At 33.7% G+C, this 27428-nt stretch overlaps 1 protein-coding gene and 1 pseudogene across 49 annotated transcripts in view; one reads left to right on the forward strand and one right to left on the reverse strand.

The window, feature by feature from the left end:
• The window catches only part of MIA2 (MIA SH3 domain ER export factor 2), a 96129-nt gene that overhangs the window by 56654 nt on the left and 12047 nt on the right, over window positions 1-27428 (forward strand). For 26 of the 49 annotated variants that reach the window (XM_069559035.1, XM_069559036.1, XM_069559049.1 and 23 more), the window contains 12 exons: window positions 2475-2597; window positions 4211-4331; window positions 5768-5814; window positions 6556-6646; window positions 9113-9251; window positions 9895-9996; window positions 11005-11065; window positions 11603-11638; window positions 15078-15145; window positions 16339-16421; window positions 18010-18138; window positions 21220-21378. In XM_069559035.1, the coding sequence (XP_069415136.1) occupies window positions 2475-2597; window positions 4211-4331; window positions 5768-5814; window positions 6556-6646; window positions 9113-9251; window positions 9895-9996; window positions 11005-11065; window positions 11603-11638; window positions 15078-15145; window positions 16339-16421; window positions 18010-18138; window positions 21220-21378 (1159 nt within the window). Of the gene's footprint in view, window positions 1-2474; window positions 2598-3816; window positions 4063-4210; window positions 4332-5767; window positions 5815-6555; window positions 6647-9112; window positions 9252-9894; window positions 9997-11004; window positions 11066-11602; window positions 11639-15077; window positions 15146-16338; window positions 16422-18009; window positions 18139-21219; window positions 21379-27428 lie in introns of those variants that run through there. The other 23 variants (XM_069559037.1, XM_069559038.1, XM_069559077.1 and 20 more) reach the window with 2 other exon arrangements.
• LOC138424038 (U4 spliceosomal RNA) lies at window positions 27183-27264 on the reverse strand (annotated as a pseudogene).

Here is a 27428-nt window from a genome sequence, read left to right on the forward strand (position 1 = left end):
TCCCCAGTTATTGGTATTCAAATACCATTTTCCACAGGGATGAATTCTCCACAGTTCCTGTTTGGGGAAGTATAGGGTTGTTTGTGAACACTGAGGTAAGCAGCTTAGTGAGGTAAGGAGGGCTGGTATCTCACTATTCAGTAAGTCAGTTTTCACTTAATGCTATTATGTTTACAGCTTATTACTCACACCTTTACCTGGGTCAGTTGTCCCAGAGTTTCCTAGCTCTCCAGAGAATAACCTTCCAGGCTTTGGCCAGATGTGTGTATGTGTGTGTGTAAGTGTGTGTGCACATGCCTGTGTTTGTGCATGTAAAAGAGAGAGGGAGAGAGGGATGGCCTGAGAATTAGAGTGTTTGTATATGTATGTGTGGGGAGATCATGGGGTTTTCTCTAACTAGTTTTCATACAGACTTTTGAGTAGTCCTTCTCTTTTCATTCCATTTAGAAACTAGTACTTGTACCTGCAAATCATGAGCCTTCCTGGTTTGTATCAAGTCAACGCTACTTTTAGACTCTACCATCTTCTGCCTTAGATTTCAATTGTCTGGTCTTTTACCATGCTTCCATCACTTTCCACTTCTGGAACTATCTTTTTCTTAATCACATTTTGTCTTTTTCCTTGTGGGTTTATGCTTTTTTTCCCCCTTAAACCTTTTTACTGTCGTCTTAGTAGATTTCAGGTGAAAGTGGCTGGTATCAATACATCCTGTGTTACTTTTGCTGTGTTATCAATATAGTCAAAGGTGACCTTCTGTACACTGAAAATATTTCATCTAGATTGCCTTACTCTTTATAGCTGCTTTAATCTAACTCCTTTTGGTCATCAGAGTTTTTGAAATAAACTGTTCTGTATGCACTGACTCCATGTTCTAACACATTCCTTCTTTAACCTTATAAGACGGCTTGCTATGTATGCAGTCTCCTTAGTAACTCACTAAAGATCAGCCAGTCACCAAATCCAAGTTTTAGTCTTCAATTCTTATTTATTTTTAATCTGTCAAAATTGTCTTATTTTACTAACATCTGTGGAGAAAGACTAGTTTTTTGTATGCCAGGGAATATGCTGATGAAGGCTTGATTTTGCTGGGAAACCCAGTAATTACTATTTAATAGAATAGAGTTTTAAAGATTAAATAAAATTGGCCTTTTTTCCATGTATATATATATATATATATATATACATACATACATCGGCTGATTCTTTTGTAAATCACTTGCTGGTTCTGTTTTTGGGGGAGGAGACCTATTTTTCTTATTGACTTCTAAAAGCTTTTTGCATATTGCAGTTATTAACCCTGTGATATATATAAATATTTCTTTCTAGTCACTTGCTTGTTTTTATATTTTAAATTTTATTTCTGTTATTTTTTGATTTGTAAAACTTTAAGCATTACGTAGTTGAGTTTATCTTTTATGACAGTCTTTACCTTTTATTCATGTTGAGAAAGTTCTCCTCTGTAAAAGTCTATACAGTAAAAGATTGTTTATGCAGAATTTGATCTATTTTAGATTAGGCTATTTCTGAAGGTTAGTTAGCCATAAAATAGCACATGATTAAGAAATAAATTTTAATATAAATAAGGTATGACATGTTATATGGGATATAAAGAATGGCAAGAAATGGCCAAATCTAACAAATGTGTCTCAGAAAGCTTTTAGTTTGATATACATTTATCATGTAAGTAGTTGAAGAATGTTAAAGTCTGTTATTTTACTTTAAAGCCCACGTTTTAAAAGTTCTTTGAAAAAAGGAGCCCTTCCTCCCTTCCCTCCTTTCTTCGTGACACTCCTTCTTCCCCACCACCTCATTTTTCCTCACTCTTCCTAGCAACACACTGCGTTGCATAATATTTATTAGTGGTGCATGCGTGCTCAGTTGCTAAGTTGTGTTGGACTCTTTGGAACTCCATGGACTCTAGCCCACCAGGCTCTTCTGTCCATCGCATTTCCCAGGCAAGAATATTGGAGTGGGTTGCCATTTCTGTCGCCAAGGGATCTTCCCAACCCAGGGACCAAACCCAGGCCTCCTTCACTGGCAGGCAAATTCTTTACCACTGAGCCACCGGGGAAGCCTATTTATTAGTGGTGCACCTAGGTATATATAAATAAGTGCATCTGCACCTGAGTTTGATGCAATAATATGAATTACTTCCTCTTTTTGTGAGGTTCTTTTAATGATACACCTTATATACATAAGTGTGAAAGTGAAAGTCGCTCAGTTGTGTCCAACTCTTTGTGACCCCATGGACTGTACAGTCCATGGAATTCTCCAGGGCAGAATACTGGAGTGGGTAACCTTTCCCTTCTCCAGGGGATCTTCCCAACCCAGGAATGGAACACAGATCTCCCGCTTTGCAGGTGTATTCTTTACCAGCTGAGCCACAAGAGAAGCCCATGAATAAGTGTACCTGCATATAAATATGATGAGATAATAAGAGTTGCTTTTCTTTTTCTTTGGGGCTTAAATTTTAGCTTTTACAAGAAGCTGAAGAATGGAGAGAACAAGTGAATGAGCTTAATAAACAGAAAATAACATTTGAAGACTCCAAAGTACATATGGAACAAGTTCTGTGTGATAAAGAAAATCAGATTAAGGTAAACAGCCCTGCTAGTTTAATGACTGAGTTAAGCTAAAACTTTATACTAATTTTGAAATATAAAAAGTTTTGTTTTTAGCAGCTTTTATTTTGAGGAGATGTACTTTTTGGCAAACATTACTAGTTGTACTGTGTTTTTATCCGTGTTGCCAAATGTTCTTTGAAAACTTGTAGATTTGTAGTGTGTATACACACATACACACACACACACATTCTCTGTGTCCTTTTTCTTCTCTCTTCTGTTTTAGCCTAGATATTTAATGAAGAAAGACAAAAGATTTTGGATTTTGGCTTTTATCTTAAGATTGCCATCTTTTTTCTTAATGAGAAGAGTTGGAAAGAATTTTATAAATTGGACAAATGAAATTATATGCATTGAATATAAATATGAATATCTTTAATGCCTAGATTAACTGGTATATGTACTTTTACAGAGATGAATATTTTAAGTAAATCTAATTGTACTTTAACTCCATTAGGAATAAGATAATTGGTATTACTGTTAAGATTTATTGATTTTTTTCCTACTTCTTATCTCTCCCTTCTACCAGTTTTTCCTGCCTACACTTTTAAATCTTAATAGATACTCAAATATTGTTTATTATATTAACTAATAAGATGTACAACTAACATTCTGTAACCTGCACAGTGAAGTGGATGATGTCATCTTGAAAGCTATACATTTACGCTATTTACTTCACTACTAAGGATGTTTTTGGGGCTTCCTCAGTGTCTCAACAATAAAGAATCCACCTGCCATTGCAGGAGACCTGGGCTCGATCCCTGGGTTGGGACAGTCCCCTGGAGGAAGGCATGGCAACCCATTCCAGTATTCTTGCTTAGAGAATCCCATGGACAGAGGAGCCTCTCTAAGAAAATTCAAAAAGTACTGTAGCAAAACCTCTGATGTTCCAACTTAGATTCTGTTTTACAATTTCTTTTTCTATTTGTCAGTTGTGTCAGTTGATCCCCTCGGCTAGTTGTTTACTTGAATAAATTGAATCTGTGAAATCTCTTTTTTCATATATCATGTACGTTACTTGGGGATTTGTTTAACTTCACACAAAATTTACTCTCACGTTAATGACTACTCTTACTGTGGCTGGTGAGAAATACCATGTAAGAAATATTTTGTTACTGTATAGTCATGTGGTACGTTTAGAAAAAATGGGCCATTACTAGGTATTATATTTATTTGATTTGGGCTTTCTTCGTAGCTCAGACGGTAAGGAATCCACCTGCAATGCAGGAGACCTGAGTTGGAAGATCACTAGAGAAATGAATGGCTACCCAGTCCAGTATTGTTGCCTGGAGAATTACAGTCCATGGGGTCACGAAGAGTCGGACCTGACTGAGCGACTGACACTTTCAGTTTTCACTTTTCATATTTGATTTAAGAGTAACCAGTTGTTATTTTTAACTTGTACACCTTAATAGTAAATAAATGTTAGTTTCTGAGAGCATTTACATATTTTATGCTGGGTAGAGAGTAAGAGCTCATGTACTTTTATCTGTGTGGATTAATTTTTAGACTACGGTTGTGCATTCAGAGGTTATAAAGCCAGCATAAGGCATTACCCTCTTTTGTTTCCCCCTTTGGTAAATGTCAAGTCTCTGACAGAGCGCTTACGAAAGATGAAAGACTGGACTGCTGTGCTTGGTGAAGACATTGCAGATGATGATAACTTGGAATTGGAAATGAAGAGTGACTCAGAAAATGATGCGTACCTAGGTATTAAGTCATAACTCATCTTCTTTTACTGAAAATGACGACTGGCTCTGGTATATCCTTTTAGTTCCCCATGTGCTGTTATAATACTCTTTATATACTTGTGTAACATTCTTTTCCTCTCTCACTATCCCTCGTGGTTTTGTCAGCTAGGATAGCTCCATTTCAGTAAATCTGTCTTCAGCGCCTCAGATAGATAGACTTTCAGCCTTCCTCACCTCTGTTCTTTTTGTGTGTTGTACATCATAGCAGTCTTTGGCTTCCCTGGTGGCTCAGTGGTAAAGAATCTGCCTGCAGTGTGGGGACCCACCTGCAATGCAGGATACGCATGTTTGATCCCTGGTTCAGGAAGATCCCCTGGAGAAGGAAATGGCAACCCACTCCAGTATTCTTGCCTGGGAAATCCCATGGACAGAGGAGCCTGGTGGGCTACAGTCCAAGGGGTCACACGAGTCGGACATGACTTAGCGACTAAACCACCACCACGACCATAGCAGTCTTCATACTGCGTCATAATTCTTTCCATGCCTGTTTTCCCCTGTACTGTAAGCCGATCAAATGGATGGGTGAGTAGTTGGAAAATTGAGTGTTATATAAATGAACGCCTTAGGATGCATTTTTTTAGATTCTTCATATGGTGACAGTACTTTAATTTTGACCATCCCAAAGTCTATTGCCGTTGCTGGTTGCAGTATGAAAACTCAGCAAAAGTTAGGTTCCCTATAGCCACTTAGTATATTTTCAGAACAGTTCTTTTGACTTTAAAAAAGAACATCTTGTTCTTGTTTTGATATATAGACTCACAGAAGACTGTAAGAACAGTACAAAAGAGGTCTCAGGTATCTTCATTGAGTTTCCCCCAATGATAGTTTCTCTGACTTTTGTAACCTTTCTCTTTTCTCTCCCTCCGTCCTTTATATCAGTAAAAAATGTGTTAAGGAGAAGGAGTGATTTTTTTAAAGAATTTCTTTCATGATAACATTAATGTCTTGGAAGAAAAGTACGCTCCAAAGTAAATACATATAGTTCTGTTTGTACTTTTTTACTTCTGCTTTATCTTGTAATTAGTTATTATGAGAAAACTCATGGTTAATGTTATTTTAATTTGGAATATAATTCTGCTCATATTTTGTCTGATGAGGAATTCTAAGAATAATCGAAACTGGGGGCTAGATTTAGGTGACTACCAAATGTTTATTTTAACTCTGTTTTTGGAGTTAGTGATGAAGAACCATGTTACAGGATACTATGATAATTCCATTGCTTTTTTGGTTTAGCTTCCTGGGAGCAGGTCTGAGGCCGTTGTGCCTTATGTTAAATTCTTTATTGTAACAAGGGATTATAAAGCTCTAGTTGAGTGAACTAATAAAATCATTTGGCTGTCTGTTGTGGCATTGTACTGTTTTATCAAGTTATTATGGTTTTGTTTTTCGTTACAGATAATCAACCAAAAGGAGCTTTGAAGAAACTGGTTCATGCTGCTAAGGTTTGCATTACTACATAAGAATATAGAGAAACAAATAAAGCATGGATTAAATCCATATATCCTAGTAACTGTTTTAAATGTCTATTTTATGGTTACCGTATAAGTGATAGAAGTTTTAGAAGTGATCAAAATTTTCTTCAGTTGCTTTTTATTTTTTTTATGGTAACTAGATATTCATATTGTTAGGTTTTAGAATTTATTGCAATAAAAATTTTCAAGGTGTGCACTCATTTCTTTGGATAAGGACTGTATTAATGTTTGCTACATATTTTCCCATACTTTCCTCTTTGGATGTTCTTCATTCTCAGGTCTCATGTTTTCTAATATTCTGTTGCCCTGTATCTTATCTTGAGAAGTATGTACTAGATTTGTTTTCTTGTGGTTTATCCCTATTCTCTTTCATCCTGGTAGTGGTATCCTGATCTTTATTGATCTATGTGAAGTTTCAGTAATGTAGTTTGAAGGGTGCTTTGATCAAAATTTATGTGCTGAAAGCAAACAGCTGCTGTTCAAACATTAATCACTGGTTTCTTTATTCCTGTTTTGAGGTTTACGTGTGTTGATGACTTTGCTAACTTTCTAAGATGGAAACTCCACTGTTGGCTTGTGTAGTCTGGGCAGTAATTTCATTGGAGTGTAAAAGAGCTTCAAAGGATTAGGATGGTATATTGAGATTTTTGTTTGTTTTGGTATAATTGTTTAATGTTGCTTTTTTTCTTCTCCTTCTCCCATTCTTTGAAGTTAAGAGCTTCTTTAAAAACCCTAGAAGGAGAAAGAAACCAAATTTACACTCAATTATCTGAAGTTGATAAAACAAAAGAAGAGCTTACAGGTAGATAATCTATAGATTTACAGAGTTTCTCTAAATAAATATGTCTCCTTATAGAGAACAGAACATTAATTGAATCAATTATGGGGAGATACAATTTGATTTTTTTTTTTACTTTTACTTTTGTTCGTTATTTGTGAAAAGTTAGTCTGAGTTTTTATTGTTGGTAAAGCTGTATCGTTTCCTCCATATTTATATAAAATCAATGGCATTATTTAAAAAAAAAACCTGTAAAGCTGTACTTTTAATTTCAGTGTCAAATATTTGGTATGGTTTTAGTTGTTTAAAAGTAGCAAATTAAAACTTAATTTAAAAAATCTTTGTTAATTGCAAATTTGATTTTTAGTAGTGGTACTTCTATATTTCATAGATCTTTTTCTGGTACAGCTTTTTCCTCTAATGTCCTTGCATAGTATATTAACATATATGGGAATGATGTTAGACCTGTAGAACTGATGTTTTTTATCATTGAAAAGATTTGTTTTTTAATTTTGCTGATAGCATTTTTTTTCCTAAAGTGAACAAATACTGTTATGTTCCAAAATTTTAAAAGTTGATGTAAGTAACATTCCATTTTGTAAAAAAAAAAAAAAAAAAATCAGCATAACTGTTAGCAAAAAAAATGATGGAAGGACATTCTCAAATGTCAGCCATGATTCTCTTTGAATATGGGATCATGGACGGATTTCTGTTTTCTTTTTACTTATCTATATTTCCAAAAATTTCTAAAATAGGTAAACTGTGTTTATAATAAGACATCTTTTGAAAAGGTTGAACCACCAAAGGTACAGATTATTTAAAAAATTATTATTGCCCTATTCACATGGTACTGGTAGTTGGGTTATTTTTGAATTTTGAAAAACATTAATATTAACTTAAAGTTTTGCTAATGTATAGTACTGAAAGCCTATACTTTTAGTACTCCTATATGGGAGTACTAAAATCTCCTATAGGGGAGATTTACAAGAGGAAAAGATATGAAGCCTACTTTCAAGGAAGCCCTATTTTAGTACATTAACAGGCTTTCAGTGAGGAACTTGTAGTAAGTGCTAGGATAGTAATGAATTTGCTCACCAGTTACCCCATCACTTAATATGGTATCTTGGCAAATTACTAATTTTCTAAAACTAGTTTTGGAGACTTTGTGTCCCTTCTTGCAAATCTTTCTTATTTTAGGGAGTCATGAAAGATAAATTTCTATAATTGGTCTTCTATTCAGAACAGAAAGGTTTTCTTCTGAATTGTTTCTCCTCTGACCCTGCCGTTTTTGGTAATCATTTACAGTGTTATTTTAAGATACAGAGGATTTGAAACAAAATAGTTAAGGTAGAAGTGAAAAAATATAATGAAGGTTTAAATGTTGGTTTAATTTTTTTTTAAATAGAGATGATCCAATTTTAAAAGAAGTAATATCCAACATGAATGTCAGTTAAGTGACTTAACAATGGCTTGTTAAGAATTGTTAAGATGACATGGCAATAGCTTAAGGCCAAAGGTCAACAAACTTTACTGATCTAGATTTAAAAATTTCTTGGAAAGACAAGCTGTGGACAATTTCCTGCACATTTAATCATTTAATGTTAAGGTATTAAACTATCTTTTTGGTGTGTGTATTTAATTAGTAGATGTTTCAGAATAATTATATAACATTACATAAATCAATAAAATTCTAATGATTGTTAGTATGATTTTGGAATTGTCCTGTTTAGGCAGAGTGAGTTTTGCCTTGTTTCAAGATTTGTGGTATGGTCGTGATTCATACCCATTTTCTGGGGAGATGTCACCTTAGTCTTAGAGGAGTTGAATTATGTTGAAAGAGAAATAATTTATCTAATTAGTACATCCACTAATTATTTTATAGTAATAATTACTTAGAATTGTTTATTTTAATTTTCATTGATGATTCTTTTAGGTTGAAACAAAGCTAAAATTGGTATTTTCTTTCCCAGTCTTGATCTGGTGTAAGCCAGCAGGACTTTGGGGTATTCATTATCAGAAGATCCAAATTTCTGGCTTGATTTTTAACATGTATAAAAATTTTGGCTTAAAAAGAGGCTGGGTAGAAGTATTAATTGGTAAACAACTTTTTATTAGGGAAAAAAGATGCATTATTAATCATGTAGGAGAGATTCACAGAAAATATTAGGCTAAAGTATTTGCCGTCAAAATCCTCATCACCAAAACTTTGAGAATTTTAGTGACTTTGTCTACTAGACTGAAAATTAGATGCTAGAATTAAAGAGTACTCAAGGTTTTAGAATTTTTTTTTAGGAAATCCTTAAATAATAAAAAAAGTTATAATAATTTATATAGTTCTTAACATGTTAAAGTGAACAAAATATCCATTTTCTGTTGGAAAGAATTTAGTTTATTAATAATTAGTTTTTGTAATTTTTATTTTTATAAAATATTAATGTATATCTCAAAATATTTGCTCCCTTAATTGTGATTTAAAAAATTTTTCTGTAGAGTGTATTAAAAATCTCCAGACTGAACAAGCGTCTTTACAGTCAGAAAATACACAGTTCGAAAGTGAAACTCAAAAACTTCAGCAGAAACTTAAAGTAATGACTGAACTATATCAAGAAAATGAGATGATACTTCACAGGTAATAAATTATGTTGGTCACTCCATTGAGTGGCAAATAAAAAAGCTTAAAAATGTTTTGCATTCAGCTTATGTGATTATTTAGGCTTCCCCTTGTGGCTCAGCTGGTAAAGAATCCACCTGCAATGTGGGAGACTTGGGTTTGATCCCTGGGTTGGGAAGATCCCCTGGAGAAGGGAAAGGCTACCCACTCCAGTATTTTGGCCTAGAGAATTCCACGAACTGTATAGTCCATGGGGTCACAGAGTTGGACACGACTGAGCAACTTTCACTTTCACTATGTGGTTATTCAAAGTTCTTAATTTATGATTGGGTTGCATTTCATCAGTTTATTTTAAGACAGTTATTTGATTTTGAAACATTTTTTCTTCAGTGATAAAAATATAAATGATAATGGTGAACTCTTAAAGCTTCTGTATTAGTAGTACTGTATTAGATAAGGTGCTTTACAATTTGAGTCTATAATATTAAATTCCACACTCAGGTACATTTGTTTTTTTCTTACATGTGATGTCTTTATTGATATTTGCAGGTTGCTTTATGGGAAGCAGTAGAATAAATCACCAGTTGTGATATAATTAAAAATATACCTTTGATTATTTTATGACATACAATAACAGAAATAAAACACTTTTTGTTTTAAGGAAATTGACAATGGAGGAAAATTACCGATTAGAGAAAGAGGAGAAACTTTCCAAAGCTGATGAAAAGATCAACCATGCAGCTGAAGAGCTGGAGACCTATAGGTATGAATATATTTCACCCCTTTCTTTTTGAGGTAGGAAGGGCATCCATACAAAAGCCCAAAAGCAGAAAAAAATAATAGAGCAATTAAAAAAAAAATGCCCTTAATTTAATTATTTTTCCTTTAGATGTCTTGCTCTTATGTGATTATACAGAAAATATAAAAAGGAAAAAAAAAGTTTTTCTTTTACTCTATGTAATTCAAAATCTCTTAGATTAGTTGGATTTGAATATGGGCAATCCTATATTATGTTAAAGTTAAGAACTTTATGAATGTGACTAATTTTAAGGTCTTTCCTCTTTGGTTCACATGGGGAAGAATGTATATAATATTAATCAATTTGAGAAGTATGCTGCAAAAAGAAGAATAAGCCTTAATTAAAGTTATGAAGAAGTGTTTATAAGACCATAAATCTAGTTTTTACCTTAGCTCAATCCTTACTGAAATAGTCGATCCTAAAATAATAGAAATAATAAAAACCTAGAGAAAATAAGTGATAAGATTCAGCAGTACTCCAAATAGTTGTGATACTTCATTTTGCATTAGGAAGAGCAAGCTTGAATTTTATCCAAAAGAAGTTTTTAGTCTTATAAGGTCTTTTTATAGTTTTATGAACTTTAAGTCTTTTTAGTCTTATAAAGGTAATAGCATTTTCTTTCTCACAGATCTTTAATTTCCTAGAGTTCTATTAAGACTATAGACATCTGAATACATCTCCCAGTATGCTTCTTAAAAATGAAAATGAGCCAGTATTCCATCTAAATCTTAGGTAAACTCAAGTAGTAGTATTCCTAAAGCTTACCTAATGTTTAAATTATATCAGGAAAAAAATATGCTTTAGAACCTTGCAACTAAATCAGCACCACCAAAGGTGATGAACATGTGGAGTTCTAGCGTTCCATGAAACAAAGCAGTCTAGGTATTAAATTAATTAATATTTTCAGTAGACATAGTGTGTTTTGTCATTTCTTAGTTTATGTTAAGTAGAATAATTGCTTATTCTTTATAGAAAGCGAGCCAAAGATCTAGAGGAAGAGTTGGAGAGAACTGTTCATTCTTATAAAGGACAGGTACGTGTGTGTGTATAACTTAAAACGGTGGTGATTTGTTTGAATTCATACCTGTTTTGATGCAGGAATGTAGTTAGTCTCTTGAGGTTTTGCACGTGTGGCGGAACATTTCTAGGGAGCAAAGATTCTGGGCCAAGAGACATTGTTTAAAGTTGCTATGTGAACTATTGCTGATTTGGGAATTTGAGTTGCATAAAGAAATAAACATATGGCAGCATTAGGGTCCTATATATATATAACCAGTCTGGCTAGTTGTCTCTTAATTGGTACCTCCTATTGTAATTGATTATTGTGTAAAACAGAAATGTACCAGACAAAAATTTCAGTTGTCTTTACATTGTTTTTCTTTTAGAACTATAATAGAGTAGATCATATGTATATGAAAATTTGCTTTAAAATAATACTTGCTGACATTTTAGAGATGATTGAGTTATTTCTGAGTTTGTGAGTTTTACATTAAATCATAGTGGTAGGTGTGAATGTTTTTTACAGAAAAAAATAGTTATTAGTAGTATTTTAATGACTTTTCTTTTTCAGGTTATTTCTCACGAGAAAAAAGCACATGATAATTGGGTAAGTATTAAATTTTCTTAGGCTTTTTTGTCAAATTGTTTTTTTTCCTAATTTAGATGCGCAGTGTAAGGGTACACTTTTATAACTGAGAAAAAAAGGTAGTATTTAAAAAAATCAGTTTCTTTTAATTTCACCAGTAGTGGAATTACATCCCTTATGAACTAAATACTTTGTTATGATACAGTTATTCACAAAATCTGATTTTTCCTTCTCTGCTTTTAGCATATTACTTCTTTGCAAGGAGCTTTACTCTTTGGGGCTTATACTCTGGGGGAGGTGAGGCAATGTTCATGGACTTCTTTCAGGCAGTGTATTGCCAGCTAATTACTTGTGGACAAATTTTTAAAATTCTCTAGGCTTGTTTACTCATCTGTAAAACAATGGGACTAGCTGAAGTAATAATCTAAAGCCCATCCTAGTTCTAAAAATTATATTAATATAATTTGGGCATCTGATTTTCTGATTTTTAATTACTTGTTACACAGTAAGAAAAAGACCATCATGAGAAATGACATGTCATTGCTGTGGAGGAACTGTATGAGGAAGTGATAACTATATAGATTTTGAGTAATGATCAGGGTGGTCTCTCTAACATGAAGAACTGTTGTTAACAGCTGGCCTTTGAAAGACTTGCCCCTCAAAGTCTTCAAGGGGAAGCGATTTGCACAGTAGGTGAATATGGGGTCCGGAGTCAGCTTGTTTTGGTTGATATCCTGGTTCTATCACCTACCACCTGTTCCTTACCTAAAGACAGATATTATTAGTATCTATTTCAGAGTTATTGTGATGACATTAAATAAGATGATTCTGATAGTCAAGTACCTGACATATAGTAGGCATTCAGTAAATGTTAACTGTTAAATTATCACTGTTGTACTGAAGCTTGGAAGATATTTTTATTTTTAGGCATGGATATTTCTTGGAATGGAGATTTCAGCTTAGAGTAAGAAATTAGATAAGTTGAATATCAGGATCCTTCCCAATTTTGAGCTTTTATATGCTTCTGAAATGAGGGTTCAAGTGAAGATTTGTTATTGAAATAATACGCTGGTCTTGGAAATGAATTTAGTCTTCTTCACCCCTTTCTAAATGCTCAGATGCAAATTATTTTTTAAAGATGGAGAGGAACTGATGTTTATTAATTAGTATTGCATATATTCTAGGTACTGTACTCTAAGGCATTTTACATATATTACTCAGTCCATACAATAAATGTAATTCAGGTCTTCCTGATAAGGAAACAGCCCTCGGTCATGTGATTAGAGAGTTAAGATTGGAGATTGAAACATTGACCTTTTAGATTCTAAGTCTTACAGGTTTTTTTTCAGATTCCAAGTCTTATACTTTTTCTTTTCAATACATTGAGATTCTTGTTTAGTAAATAATGACATTGACCTTAAATTAAAACATGCAAACAATATGCCCTTCATGTCTCAAACTAAACAGATATTTTATAAAAATAATATATACTCAGTGAACAAAAGTTTATACTAGGTAGAAAAGTACAAAGAAGTAATTAGCAGTAGTACTTTAATTTATTCCATGCTTTTATAGATATATTGAGACATAAAGCACATATATATGTTTAAAAAAACAAGATCACATATTAATGTTTTATAACATATCTTAATATATCATAGATATTTTTATGAAGTTTTATATTTTCTATGAAGTTCTTCATTTTATAGACTCTTAGTTTACGTCCACTGTTTTACTGTAATAAATAATTTCTTAATTTTAGGTGTTACTTTCTCTGTTGAGCATTTCTTTGCTCCATCCTGTTAGATTTACTCTTCCTTTAAATTGTCATAGTACTTTTTTTTTTTTTTTTTTTATTCTGTGGCAAGTACTGTGGTTATTTGTATTTGTTCTTACCACAGATTTAAGCTTAGAGGGACTGTTTTGCTTTCCTTCTTAACACCTGTACCTAACAGAATCTTTTTTGCATATTGTAAGTGTTCAATATCTGAATATAAATGTTTTAGAATACAGTATGGTTGGTTAGTTACTAAAATTACAGTTTTGCTAACTTCTGGGTTTAAATTTTTCAAGTGTGAATCACTGTCATCAGTCTATTTTTATATTTCTTTGTTGTAGGTATATCTTTAATATATACTATACTATAAACAGAGTAGAACTTACTTTTGGCTTAACTACACATTTTTGTGCCATATGTTTAAGAGTAAATATGTTACACATTAGCAAACATTTAGAAATGATTTTAGTTCTGCATCATTAAAAGTTAAATGAATTGGTATTTTGTTAACAAAAATTGTTACAGTGGTGTTCTTTTTTGTTAGTACAAAATTGATTATATAATTCGGAAAAAGATTTACACCTGGAATCTTTTTGACATTGAGTGCTAACATGTGGTTAAGCTATATTTTTGGTGAATATTTACCCAGTTAAAGTCAATACTCAGGTACAGTTCAAAATTATAGACTGAGTTAATTTACCTACCTTTTGGTGACTCACATTTGCTCTGCTGCTGCTAAGTCACTCTTTAGTCATATCCGACTCTGTGCGACCCCATAGACGGCAGCCCACCAGGCTTCCCCGTCCCTGAGATTCTCCAGGCAAGAACACTGGAGTGGGTTGCCATTTCCTTCTCCAATGCATAAAAGTGAAAGTGAAGTCGCTCAGTCATGTCCGACCCTCAGTGACCCCATGGACTGCAGCCTACCAGGCTCCTCCATCCATGGGATAGTGAACTGCATTAATCTGGCAGGTGTGATCTTCCACACTCCGCTGCTTCTACTCTGGAGAGTCCACAGAATAACAGGGAAACATGTAGTATTCTATGCAAGCTTAATTTTACCCACAGCTATTTGGGTTTATTGCATATTCTTGGTATAAGCTTTTTTTCTTGTAACATATGTATCGGTACTGATTTTTATTAAAGGAAAGTGTCTCTAAGTAAATGTAAAAGACTAAGGAATATATCTCTACAGTGCTGTGTACTTAATAAACATGCAGCATGCTTTGATGATATTCAGCCATTAAAAAAAATGGCCTTTACCAGCATTTTTAGACCTTTAGGGTTTCACAGAATTACAGTGATTTCTTTTCAGAGACAGTTACTTTGTCCCACTGCCAGTGTTGCCACGTATAATAATTCTGAGTCTCCATTCCTAAGCTTGGGTCCTCTTCCATTGCTCTTGTCATGTTATTTGGATATTTACAACACCAAGTAATTCTAATCCTTGACTTCACATCTAGCTGAAAGCATTTCTTGGCAAGTACATGATTAAACTCCAGCCTTAGGCTCATCTGGTTGTATGAAACTCATTCCTTTTTGATATAATTTTCTAAATTAAATTTTTTTTACATTGAGTTTACTGAAATGCATACTTGCATACTTAAGTGATTGTATGCAATTTTTGTATATTTGTATGCAATTATTGAGATATTTATGTATGCTTATATTATTTTCCTTAAGTTGGCCGCTCGGACTGCTGAAAGAAACCTCAATGATTTAAGGAAAGAAAATGCTCACAACAGACAAAAGTAAGTATCTTAGTAGGAATACTTTAAAAACTTTGCTTATGACTTTTATTCTTAGTTGTTATTTTATTAAGTAGTATAAGGATAAACAGACTTTCAGTGAACATATCTAGTAATAAAGTACACCTTAGTTCTATTAGAGTTTACTAGATTTTTTGTTTGAAACACTTGTCTTAGAGGTTACTGTAACAGAAAGAAACTTTTCATAGATTTTTTTTGTAAAAAGTATAACTTAAAAAATTTCTGTTTAAACTGGGGTGGGTAGAAGGAGATCATAAGAGATGGAGATAGAAAGGATACATCCCTTTGACATGGTAATTCGCAGAGTATTAACATCTTTAATGAATAAATGGATAGAATGTTTATTTTTCTTTTTCCATGATTTTATTATATTGGATGGCATTGCTTTACAATAACAAAGTGAAAGAGAGGATAAAAGAGCACAGTGTTCGATTGAAGGGAAGAGTAAATGGTTTTCAATGAAGACTGTAAAAGTCTTCCCATAATTTCTTGACAGAATGTACTATCAGCATTATCCAGTATTAGTTTTAGTCTCTTATCTTTTCTACTCAAAAATTAAAGCCATATGATTAAATGTTTTATTTCAGATCTAATGGTATAGAGCTAGAAATAAGATTCTTTTAAAATGTCCTATTTTTCAGATAAAAGGTTTGGAAAGGAATAAAATAGTAGGATGAATTAATCAGATTCCAATTTTATGTTATGATTGAAATTGTACGGGTAACACTACAATGGAAAGCTTATATGACTCAGAGCTGGGAGCCTTGAGTTTTAACTCTGGTACTTTAATTTTGCATAAATCATTTGAACTCCTAACTTCACTTTCCTTAGTTGTAAAATAATAGGTTTGAACTCACTGACCTTGGAGGGCCCTTCATCTTTCTAAAAGTTGGATTCTGTGATACGGTATTCTTTGTAGCCTAGTTTTGAAAGAGAACAAAACAATTCCAAACCTCAACAAAACATCACTATCATGAGGCAAAAGGAACCTGTTACCCTAAAATAAATAGTGGGGGATATATAAAGGTATTTCGATCAGAATAATTTTAAGGGAACTGCTTCTTTTATGTAGATATTGAGATAATAAAAAGTAGTTTATAATAGTGGCATTTTTCTTGAAATGTGAGTGCTTCTCTTAGATAAGTAACTTAGCGATGTTTGTTCTTTATTTGCAGATTAACTGACACAGAATTTAAAATTGAACTTTTAGAAAAAGATCCTTATGCACTTGATGTTCCAAATACAGCATTTGGCAGAGGTAGTTTTTTTTTTTTTTTAACTCCTCATTAAAAAAATACTTATATTTTGTACATACCATTTATATTAGTGTGAATTAACACTACTCCTTATGAATGTTTTAGATTTTGGAGTTAGGGTTCGAATCTGAGTTCTCTTGTGGTCTCCCAAGTTTCTGAGTTTTGTTCTCTAGCAATACTGTGAATAATGGCTTTCTCAGTGGCATTTTGTAGGATGATGTATGTGTAGTACCTTGAGCTCCTTGGGAAGCAAGGTGCTTGGTACATAGTAAGGTGCTCATTGTTTTTTTAGAGAGTGAATGGGTAAAGATTGTTTAAATGGAATAGCATTGTGACTGTTTATATATTAACCATTCTTTGGAATTTGCTTGAATTTTCAAAATAAGAAAACAGCTGGTTTGAAATAATGTAAAACTTCATTGAAAAGGTGGGAAAACTTTATTAATCTGAGTTTTGATTGCTTTAATTACCCCCAGAAGAACCAGTTATTTGGAAGATGTATTTAATATTTCTGTCCATTCATTAGTGATTAGCATCTTTATGATCTCATACTATTCCAAATAGTTTATTACATTTTTCAAAATAATTTTGGTTGAATTGGAATTAAGCTTCTAGGGTAGTAAAAACAAACCTATCTTCTGTAGGTAGACTGCTCTTTGAATAACTGTTGAAATGTTATAAAAATCACTTTGACAGTCCAGTTTCATTAAGTATTTCTATGTTACGAAATAGCAGATTGTTATGAATTTCAAATAGGAACAACATCTGGAGTTGAGGGAGTTATACAGAAAGAATTTTTATCTGAATCAAATGCAAAAATGTCTCAGGGTAAATAATGCTTTGATCTTTTGTTATAACTACATTTGAATATTATATAAGCTACATAATAAAATTTAGCATGTTTTGAAAAGTATTATTTTGGGTGGCATTAAAGTTTGTTTGTTTTTTGATAATGTTGATTTTTGATCTTTGGAAGTATAACCATTATTTGAGAATGGTGAAGTTTGTAAAATGATCAGACTTTTGGTCATATGGTTTATAGATAAAGTGATTTATTTGATGTGTAAAACTGAGTTTTCACTGGTGATAAATCAGAAATCATTTCTGATCCTTCAGAGTATTTTGTGGGGTTTTTTTTTCAGCTTTTGAAAATCTGAACTTTACTCGGGTAATTCATAGTCCATTACAGGCCCTATCTGGCCCTGATTTAAACAGAGCTCGTCTATTGGTACAACCCTCACCAGCTGAAATATCTGGAAGCATACTGCCATTCAAAACCAAACCAAACCAAACAAACTTCATGCCCCTCAAATCCTCTTATAACTCTAAAATATGGTGTCCTTTGCTTAATAGTGTATTTGATGTTTTTATTGACTGAAGTGTCTGTTTGGTAGATAGACTTAAACACATGGTTCTATATATAGCTCTATCCCATATTAGCTAAACCCAAGGCACGTTCAGTATTTAGGACAGAGATTAAATTTAAATTGGCAATAGAATGACCCGATGGTAACTGCTGAGATAGGATTCTAATCTATAGTGTAGGTAATTGAAACTATGAATTTAAATATGCTGTTTTAATTATTCCAGAGCATTCCCCATATGGTCCCTCACCATTGGGTCGACCTTCACCTGAAATGAGAGCTTTTCTCTCCCCTCCAACTTTGTTGGAGGGTCCACTCAGACTCTCACCTTTGCTTCCAGGGGGAGGAGGAAGAGGTATATTGTTTAAACATCTTTATTACTCTAGATTTCTTCCTTACTTTATATTTTCATCTCAACTTATCTTTAAAATGATCTTTAAAGTAAACCTTTGAAAAATACAGGCATTCCTTGCACTTACTTTGGGTTAATTTTTGTTTGGAAAAGGAACTCTGTGACATCTAATTTGAATATATTTTTCCCTTAGAAGCCTATTTCTAATGGATTACATTTTGGTCAGGGAGTTGATATATCATCTTTTAAAATCTTTTTAAAAACTGTATCCTTTGCTACATAATATATAACTTTATAAAAGTATACATGAAATACAGTAACAGTGTAACCTAGCATAAAATTGTATTTTAATTAAGCATTATTGGAATACAGAATTTTAAAAAAATCATTTTTTACTTCATTATCATGATCTTTTTATTGTAGAAAATCAAAAAGTGAAAGAGCTATTTTTTTTTTTTAAGAAATAAGAAATTCAGAAGTGCTCTCTTGTAGGCATAGTTTTGTTGGGAACCTTAAAGGAGTCCTAAATCATTTGCTAATACTTTGAAAAACTGACCCAAGATTGTGTGCTTTGTTACCCACTTATGTGTTTTTGAGAATTTCCAGGGCCATTCAAGCCCAAGCATGAGCTATTGATCTTTCTGCAGTTACCGCATCAGCACTGATGTTACCTGTATACTTCTTTTGATCTGGAGTTTTCCTCTTTTGATCTCTCAACTATATTTTGTTTGTCAAGTTACTTTAAAACTTTTCCTTGCGTTGTGGCAAAATTCAAACGTATTTATTCCAAAATCAAGAGCTTTAGGTTTTTAGCCCTGAATTTGTGTTTATATCATGTCATATTACACATGAACATAAGTGTTATTGAAGCCAGTCACATGAAATAGTACTACCCTTACTATCTATAATGCTTTCTGATAACTTCTATTCAGTTCTATTCCATTTCATTAAGAAAGAATACTAGTTAAGATTAACTTCATACACCACAATGGGTTGCAGCCAACAGTCTGAAAAACAGTGCCCTAAAAGTAAGGGTATAAACTAGCTCAATTGCCAATGTGAATCACTAGAAGTTGAATGACATAAGTCAAGGATTGCTTGTAGTTAATTGAAAATTTGAAATAACAGTAAAATTTACCTTTGATTTCGCCTCTCCTATTTAAATTACTTTCCTTTCTTTTTAAATAACTTTCAAGATACAGTGTGATTAGATCATTTGCAAGGATGTTTTATTGTTTGTTAGAAAAGCTACAGAAGTTTTAGGTAAGTTATCAGCAGGTCTTAAAAGAGTTGCTTTGAACTGAAAGTTTCTATGACCCACAAAAGAATGATCTTTCTTTTCCTTCCTCTTATCTTGTTTTTTTTTTTTTTGAAAGTTTGGATGAGATACATGTTTGAGTAAGGTTGAGTGTAAGGAAAATAATTTCTTTTTAGAGTAAATTGTATGTAACTTGTGGACTGAATGAAAAACCTTGACCTTTAGCATGTTCATGTTGGCAGTTTTTCACCTAACAGTCACTTGGCCTGTACTTTTTTCCTCTGGAAGTAAGCAATCAGGAGAAAGTCTTTAAATGTCTCCTTTAAAGATCCATTTTTCACTCTAGACAACCTCAGCCTAATTGACTCTTGCACATTTTTCACTGATTTAATTTTCTGCTTTCCCAGCCTTTTTTTTTCCCTTCTGATGAACTGACTAGAAGGATGAACAAACTAGAAGGAATAAGGAAAAGTTGACCTTCTGACATGAAAGTCAGTTGGCTTCCTGACAACAAGAATAGATAGAACAATTTTAAAAATTACTAAAATTAAAAAAAAAAGAATGCTTATACTGATTGGTATAAGTTACCATATTACTTATCATATTACTTTTATTTCTTAAAGGAAGTACTGAAATGTGGGGAGCATTTTAGAATGATTTCTATTAAAATAATTGTTTTTTAAAGTTGTTCTTTGAAAAGTTAAATAAGCTTTTGTTTTCTGGGCAATATAATGTTGAGGAGACCTCATTCCCCCTTCAATGGCAGATGAAATATTAATTAATTTTGTTATTTAATATTAAAACTTTTTATATTTGTGTTTTTCACTTTAATTGAGTATGGGTTATTAGTTGAGGTGCCATTCATTCTGTGGTCATAGGAAGGGAACTTTGGAATGATTCTCTTTCTTTATAAATGTCAGCATGTCAGATTTTCTTATCCAAATGAGTGTTATCTTGTTCAGAATGTTTATTTCAACAGTGCTGCTGCTTTTGAAACTCTTTATTTTAGACTTGCTTTCAGAGTTGTGAGCTCTCTTTGGAGGTGAACTTGATATTTAAAAACTGCTAGAAGCCAGGAAATGGCAACCCACTCCAGTGTTTTTGCTTGGAGAATTCCAGGGTTGGCAGAGCCTGGTGGGTTGTTGTCTATGGGGTCGCGCAGAGTCGGACACGACTGAAGTGACTTAGCAGCAGAAGCCACTTAAAGCCAAATTTATTTGGCATAGATAAATTTTGTAATCAGACTGGTTAAAATCATTTCTGAGGTAGAAGTCATGAAGAGTCATGCCTCTACTTACTACAATAGTAAGATGCAGTTTCTTGAGTGGCTCTTAAGTTAATATGAATACATTTCTAAAAGATATTTTGAGTAGTTGCAGAATTATTAAAATAGGTATATAGCCTCTAAGATGACTCTTTTAAAGCCTTCATACCCTTTGACTATTAGCATATTAGTTTAATTAACAAAAAACTCATAATTATTACATCTGATATAGAAATCTTTTACTTTGCTATTTACTTTCTACTCTTATTTTTCAGACTTAGTATTTATAATTTCCAATTTAACCACTGACTTTATATGTATATAATGATAGTAATAACATTTAAGAATGAGTTTTATAGGCAAGTATTTATGTATATGACAAAATATTTCCTTTTGTTTTAGAAATGGCTTTTGTAGGATAGAATTATAGTCTAATGTGTCTTAGGAAAACTTGGTTGGAATCTGATTGTTTTGCCTTTCAAAAAAGGCCTGGATTTTATTTGATGAGCGATCTTATAATACTTTTTTAGATAAAACAGTTGTATCTTTCTTCTTTAATTAGGCTCAAGAGGCCCAGGGAATCCTCTGGACCATCCAATTACCAATGAAAGAGGAGAATCAAATTCTGATAGGTTAACTGATCCTCACAGAGCATCGTCTGACACTGGTTCCCTTTCACCACCCTGGGAACAAGATCGTAGGATGATGATTCCTCCATCAGGTATGGAATGAGTATAGTTAGTGTGTATATTTGAAAGGCAGCCAGTATGTGCAGCATACAGGAATGAAAGAATAGAGAAGTACACGTGTGCCCTGTCTTAAGAAGAACCATGATACATATTAGAAAACAGTAGTAACACAAATTTCCAAAGAGAATAATTAGGCATAATTATTCACATTATAGAAAACTGTCCTCCCTCCACCCCCACCATGCAATGTCTTTAGTTTTTGGTGCTCATAGAAGTGATACATGTTTATATTTATGTTAGAAAATTCAAACAATGGAGAAATGTATAATTAGGAAAGTGAAAAAAATCCCCCTTGTCATCTTAGGCATGCCCCTCCCAGAATGTAGTTTTATATCTTTTAGGGAGTTCTTTTTTGATACGTTTTCATAAACATAGGTATACCCATTCCTTCATTACTTCTGTGCAGTTATACTATTCACCTCCTTATAATTGTCTTTTTACCCTTGAACAATATATCTTAGATTAATTGTCAAGATAAATATATTTACCGGAAGACTCACAGTAGAATATTCTGAAGTAAGGCAATAACTGTTATTCCCTTATAGCCTCTATTTGCCCAAGGAACGTTATTAAAATTATTCAGTTTGCTAAACTTTTATTTATGCACAGTGTTTCAGGGACAGGCACTGTTATGTAGAGCAAGCTATGCCTGCTTTGCATAAATTAGTTACATTTAAAAAAATATACTAGTTCAGATTGCTTCTTGAGGAGTTGGAGAAGGAAGAATATTATGGTTAAAAAAACATTTAATTCCAATTAGCCTTTGCTTTGTTAGTGTGTGTGTGTGGTATGAAGTGGTAATTTCTTTGGTTTGAGGTTACTTTCTTTTGTTTGATATCATTAGAGTATCAGCTTCAAGAAAACAGAGATTTGTGTCACTTTAGTTCACTGCTATATCTCCAGAACTTAGAACAATGCTGAGCCTGTAGTATTTGCCCAGTAAATATTTGTTGAATGAATGAATACCCAAATAATTCTAAGAAAGCTGAATAGTTTTCTTACTGTTTTTATATTTAGAAATATATATGCTGTGACTTTCAAACTAAAGAATCTGTTAATAGGTGGCATAGAAATCCTCCTTTCAAGGATTTTTTTCTTGAGTAGCATTCATTTTAAACTTTAGATGTGATAAAAATAAAGATGAATAATTTACAGCACCTTTCTTAAGGAGTTTGATTTCAAGCTTTTGGTGTATATTGTATTTCTCTGTGTGTGTGTGTGTGTGTGTGTGTGTGTGTGTATGGGCTTCCCTGGTGGCTCAGAGGTTAAGGCCTCTGCCTGCAATGTGGGAGACCTGGGTTCAGTCCCTGGGTCAGGAAGATGCCCTGGAGAAGGAAATGGCAGCCCACTCCACTATTCTTGCCTGGAGAATCGCATGGATGGAGGAACCTGGTGGGCTGCAGTCCACGGGGTTGCAAAAGTCAGACACGACTGAGTGACTTCACTTTCATATATATATATACACACACATATGTATGTATATTTAAAGTGTTTTGTTTGGGAGCATTAGGTCTTAGCGGGATCTTTCTTTGTGGCTCACGGACTCTCTAGTTGTGGTGCATGGGCTCAGTTGCTCCAAGGCATGTGGGATCTTAGTTCCCTGATCAAGGATCAAACTCATGTCCGCTGCATTGCAAGGTGGATTCTTAACCACTGAACCACCAGGGAAATCTCATATTTTTGTAAAGGATGTTCCTTTTGAGAATTTACAAGCTGTCAGTACCAAGAGTCCCTGTCACATGCTCTGCCTCTTCCCCCAAGCATTATCTAGTGTGGTGATGCTCAAACTTGGCTTATCATCAGAAATAATCGAGGGGACTTAAAAAAATGCAAATACCTGGGTTTCACCACATTCCCCTGCCCTTGTTTTTCTGTAAATTTCATCGAAGTATAGTTGATTTATGATGATGTCATTACACCTTCTAAACATGATCTCTGGAGGTAAGATCTGTATTTCCCAAAAAAACCTCTCTAGGAGGTTCTGAGGAATAGCTCAATTTAAAAACCACTAATTTATCCAGTGCCCTTACTGGAGAGAAGGGAACTGAGTCCCAGAAGAGGGATTTTCCCTGACAGTCTTAGGTTAGAACAGTTAGCCAGGTGAGGAGCTGAGGCTGGAACTTTTTGGTTGAATACTTTCTGTTGATCTATCTTTAAGTTTACTGACTCTTTCCAGTGTTACTTCCATTCTGCTGTTAAGCCCATCTGGTACATTTGGGGCTTTCCTGGTGGCTTAGCAGTAAAGAATCTGCCTGCCAATACATGATACATGGATTTGATCTCTGGGTCGGGAAGATCCCCTGGAGAAGGAAATGGCAACCCACTCCAGCATTCTTGCTTGGGAAATCCCGTGGTCCAAGGGGCCTGGCAGGCTACAGTCCACAGGATCACAAAGAGTTGGACACGATTGAGCAGCTAACCAACCCCATGGACTGTAGCCTCTGTCCAGAATTCTGCAGGTGAAAAAGTATTTGGATTGGAAATTAAGAAATTTGATTACTGATCTTCACTCTTTAATCTTTTTATGTGATTTTTGAAATTTGTTTTATCTCTTTGGACCTCAGTCCTTTTATACAGTGAGAGAGATGAACTGAGTGATCTGTGTAATCTGTTTATCTGAGTAATAGAACATTTAGTTCAGTATTAATAGTTAATGTTGAGATATTCTAGATAATGTTCAATCTAGTTGATAGAGCAAATAATATAATATACAATGTTAGTAAAACCGAAGACTATTTACAGCATTCTTTTCGAAATCCAATTGTGAACACGCCTTTTTCATTTTAAAAACTTAATTGAGGGACTTCCTGTTCTAGGTTAGTAAAACCGAAGACTATTTACAGCATTCTTTTCGAAACCCAATTGTGAACACACCTTTTTCATTTTAAAAACTTAATTGAGGACTTCCTGTTCTAGGTCAAGCTACCTTTTAATCAAACTGGTAAATGTTGACAGCAGTAAGTTATGTAATACCTAGAGCAACCACTAAGAAGTCTTCTTAAAGAGATATACTGAGGAATGCTTTGGATCAGATAAATTGTCATCGGAATAGACCTGCTTTTCAAGCCCCAAGGAAACATTTCCCAAGATAGATCATATCCTGGGTCATGAAACAACATTTAACAAATCTAAAAGAATTGAAATCATATCGTGTGTTCTCTGATTATAGTGGAATCAAACTAGGTTGAATTATTGATACATGCAACAATTTGAATAGATCTTAGATGGTTAAGAATCTGCCTGCAACACAGGAGAGCCGGGTTGGATCCCTGGCATGGGAAGTCCCCTGTAGAAGGGAATGGCTACCCACTCCAGTATTCTTGCCTGGAAGCTCCATGAACAGAGGAGCCTGGAGGGCTACAGTCCGTGGGGTCTCAAAGAGACAGACACAACTGAGTGACTAACATAAAGCCATAATGTTGACTGAAAAAAATATCTCAGAAGGTCAGATAATATATGATTTCATGTATATAACATCCTTGAAATGACAAAATTATAGAACTAGAAAACAGATTAGTGGATGCCGTGAGTTAGGGATGGTAGAGAGAGGAGAGTGGATGTGATTAAAGGGAAGCCTGAGAGAGATCCTTTTGGTAATGGAATAGTTCTGTATCTTGAATGTGGTGGTGGTTTCATAAATCTATTCATGATAAAATCTATCCATGGCAAGAACTATAGATGTTAGTAATATGTGGTGGCTCAGATGGTAAAGCGTCTGTCTACAATGCGGGAGACCTGGGTTCCATCCCTGGGTCGGGAAGATCCACTGGAGAAGGAAATGACAATCCACTCCAGTACTATTGCTTGGAAAATCCCATGGACAGAGGAGCCTGGTAGGCTACAGTCCATGCGGTCGCAAAGAGTCAGACACGACTGAGCAACTTCACTTTCACTTTCCTTTCCTGTTATTACATTGAACTATAGTTATGAAAAATATAAACATTTGGGGAAACTGGGTAAAGGGTATGCAGGAACTTTCTGCATTATTTTTGCAGCTCTCTGGGAATCTTTATTTTAAAGTCAACAGTTTTAAAAAAAAACTTATCTGGATACAGTGCATATAAAGTGAAAGTATTTTTATGCATATAACCTGATGATTGTTCCAAAATTTGAGCACACCTGTAAGCCAGCATTCAGGTTAAGAAACCATTTTCAGTTTATTTTTGTTCATCTTATGAATTTAGATAGGAATATCACATCATAAGTAATCAGAGTTAAAATTTTAATAAGAAGATGTCCTGTAATTAACAAACCCATTATAAATTCTTAATAAATATTTAACTGTACCACGAATTTCATCAGTGTTCCTTACCTTGCTCAGTGTTTTATTCTGTAAGAAGTACAACTTTATTCTGTGAGGATCTCATCCTGGAAGTTCAGGAGTAGAAAAGCAAAAACATCAAAATGCTTTTTGAAGCCTCTCTGAATCACAACAGCTGACATTTGATTAACAAAGCAAGTCACATGGCAGAATTTGGAATCATTGGGCAGGATAGGTATTCTACCTCTTAAGGACAAGGATACAAGGAAAGGTAAATAATTGAGGTCATGAATAGAATCTAGGCAGAGGGATTATATTAATACTATTGTGATGTATTTTCACTTATTATATAACTAGTTTTTAAAAATATATTTAGGTAATATAATTTTAAAAATTTAAAATTACTTTTTGGAAGAAAGAAATATATGGTTTTTCTGTTAAGTTCTTCCTAAGTAATTGTCTTGTTTTCTTTGTAGTTGCTCTTATTTACAAAGCTGTGCATAGTAAGCAATCTTGACAAGTTTTTAGAAAGTCTTAAAATATGATCTGACTCCCGCATGTGTGCGTGCTGAGTCACTCAGTCATGTCCGATTATTTGCAACGCCATGGACTGTAACCCACCAGGATCCTCTGTCCATGGAATTTTCTAGGTGAGAATACTGTAGTGGGTTGCCATTTGCTATTCCAGTGGATTTTCCCAACCTAGGGATTGAACCCATATCTTCTGCATCTCCTGCTCCCACATTTAGTAGTTATTAATACATTTTGAGAGACATGCTTATTAAAATGTTCTTATGCTTTTTGTAAACTGTAGTTAGTAACTGTGTGTTTCTACGGTACTAGTAACATAATTGAAATAAGAAAAGAAATGCTAAAATTTAAATGATAACTTTTTGACTGTCAGGGTATGAATCTGCAGGATTCTTGGCTTTTAGTCTTTTAACTGATCCTTGAGAATTACATCTTTAAGTAATTTATAGTACAGGTATTAATCACAGTAATGTTTCATCATATGTACATGGTTATATTCATGAATCTAACAAGACAGGTAGCAATTGTGTCTAAGTTCATGTAAATATTTTGGTAAAATTTTAAATTAAGAAAATAAAACCACAGATACTTTGATGAAACAAAGTTTCAGTTTTTATCATTTTTTTTTTTTCCACTCTTTGGTATTCTTAATCTCTCAGTGCCCCTCTTGATCTTTCAGTGCTCCAGCTTCAGGGTCCTTTTATTCCTCTATGTTGCCTCACAATTTCTTTTTCCAGGAATAGAGAAGTAGCGGAGAAGAATAAGAATCTTAATTCTCAGCAGATCTTGTGCTACTTGAGAGATATGCATTAATAGTGAATTATATAATTTTTCCTCCTTGTACTTTTCTGAGCTTTAGCAAAGAGCAGGGAATATGTTTGTATGTATGTATTCCATTTTTTCTTTGGCCAGTGCTTATCTTTAACTGATTTAGATAATATATTTTATGTAAGCGGTCGCAAAGAGACTTAGCTGCTATTTCTTGGTGGTTTTTTTTTTTTTCAATTAGCAATAATCGCGCCTCGGATAAACCTCATTGGCTACGATACTGCCACTGCGCAAAGCTTCTTGGTGGTTTTATCATGAATTAAGTGTGGTCTTCAGTGTTGCATGTTTAAAAACTTGCTTTTTATCTCTCTTTTTTAAAGAGCTAAACAGAAGACATATACAGACAACTTGAAGAGGACAGTTCTAAATTTTACCTTGAGAGAGAAAAGCAGGCTAAACAGA

This window comes from Ovis canadensis, chromosome 18, assembly GCF_042477335.2.
Source record: "Ovis canadensis isolate MfBH-ARS-UI-01 breed Bighorn chromosome 18, ARS-UI_OviCan_v2, whole genome shotgun sequence".
NCBI lineage: Eukaryota > Metazoa > Chordata > Mammalia > Artiodactyla > Bovidae > Ovis > Ovis canadensis.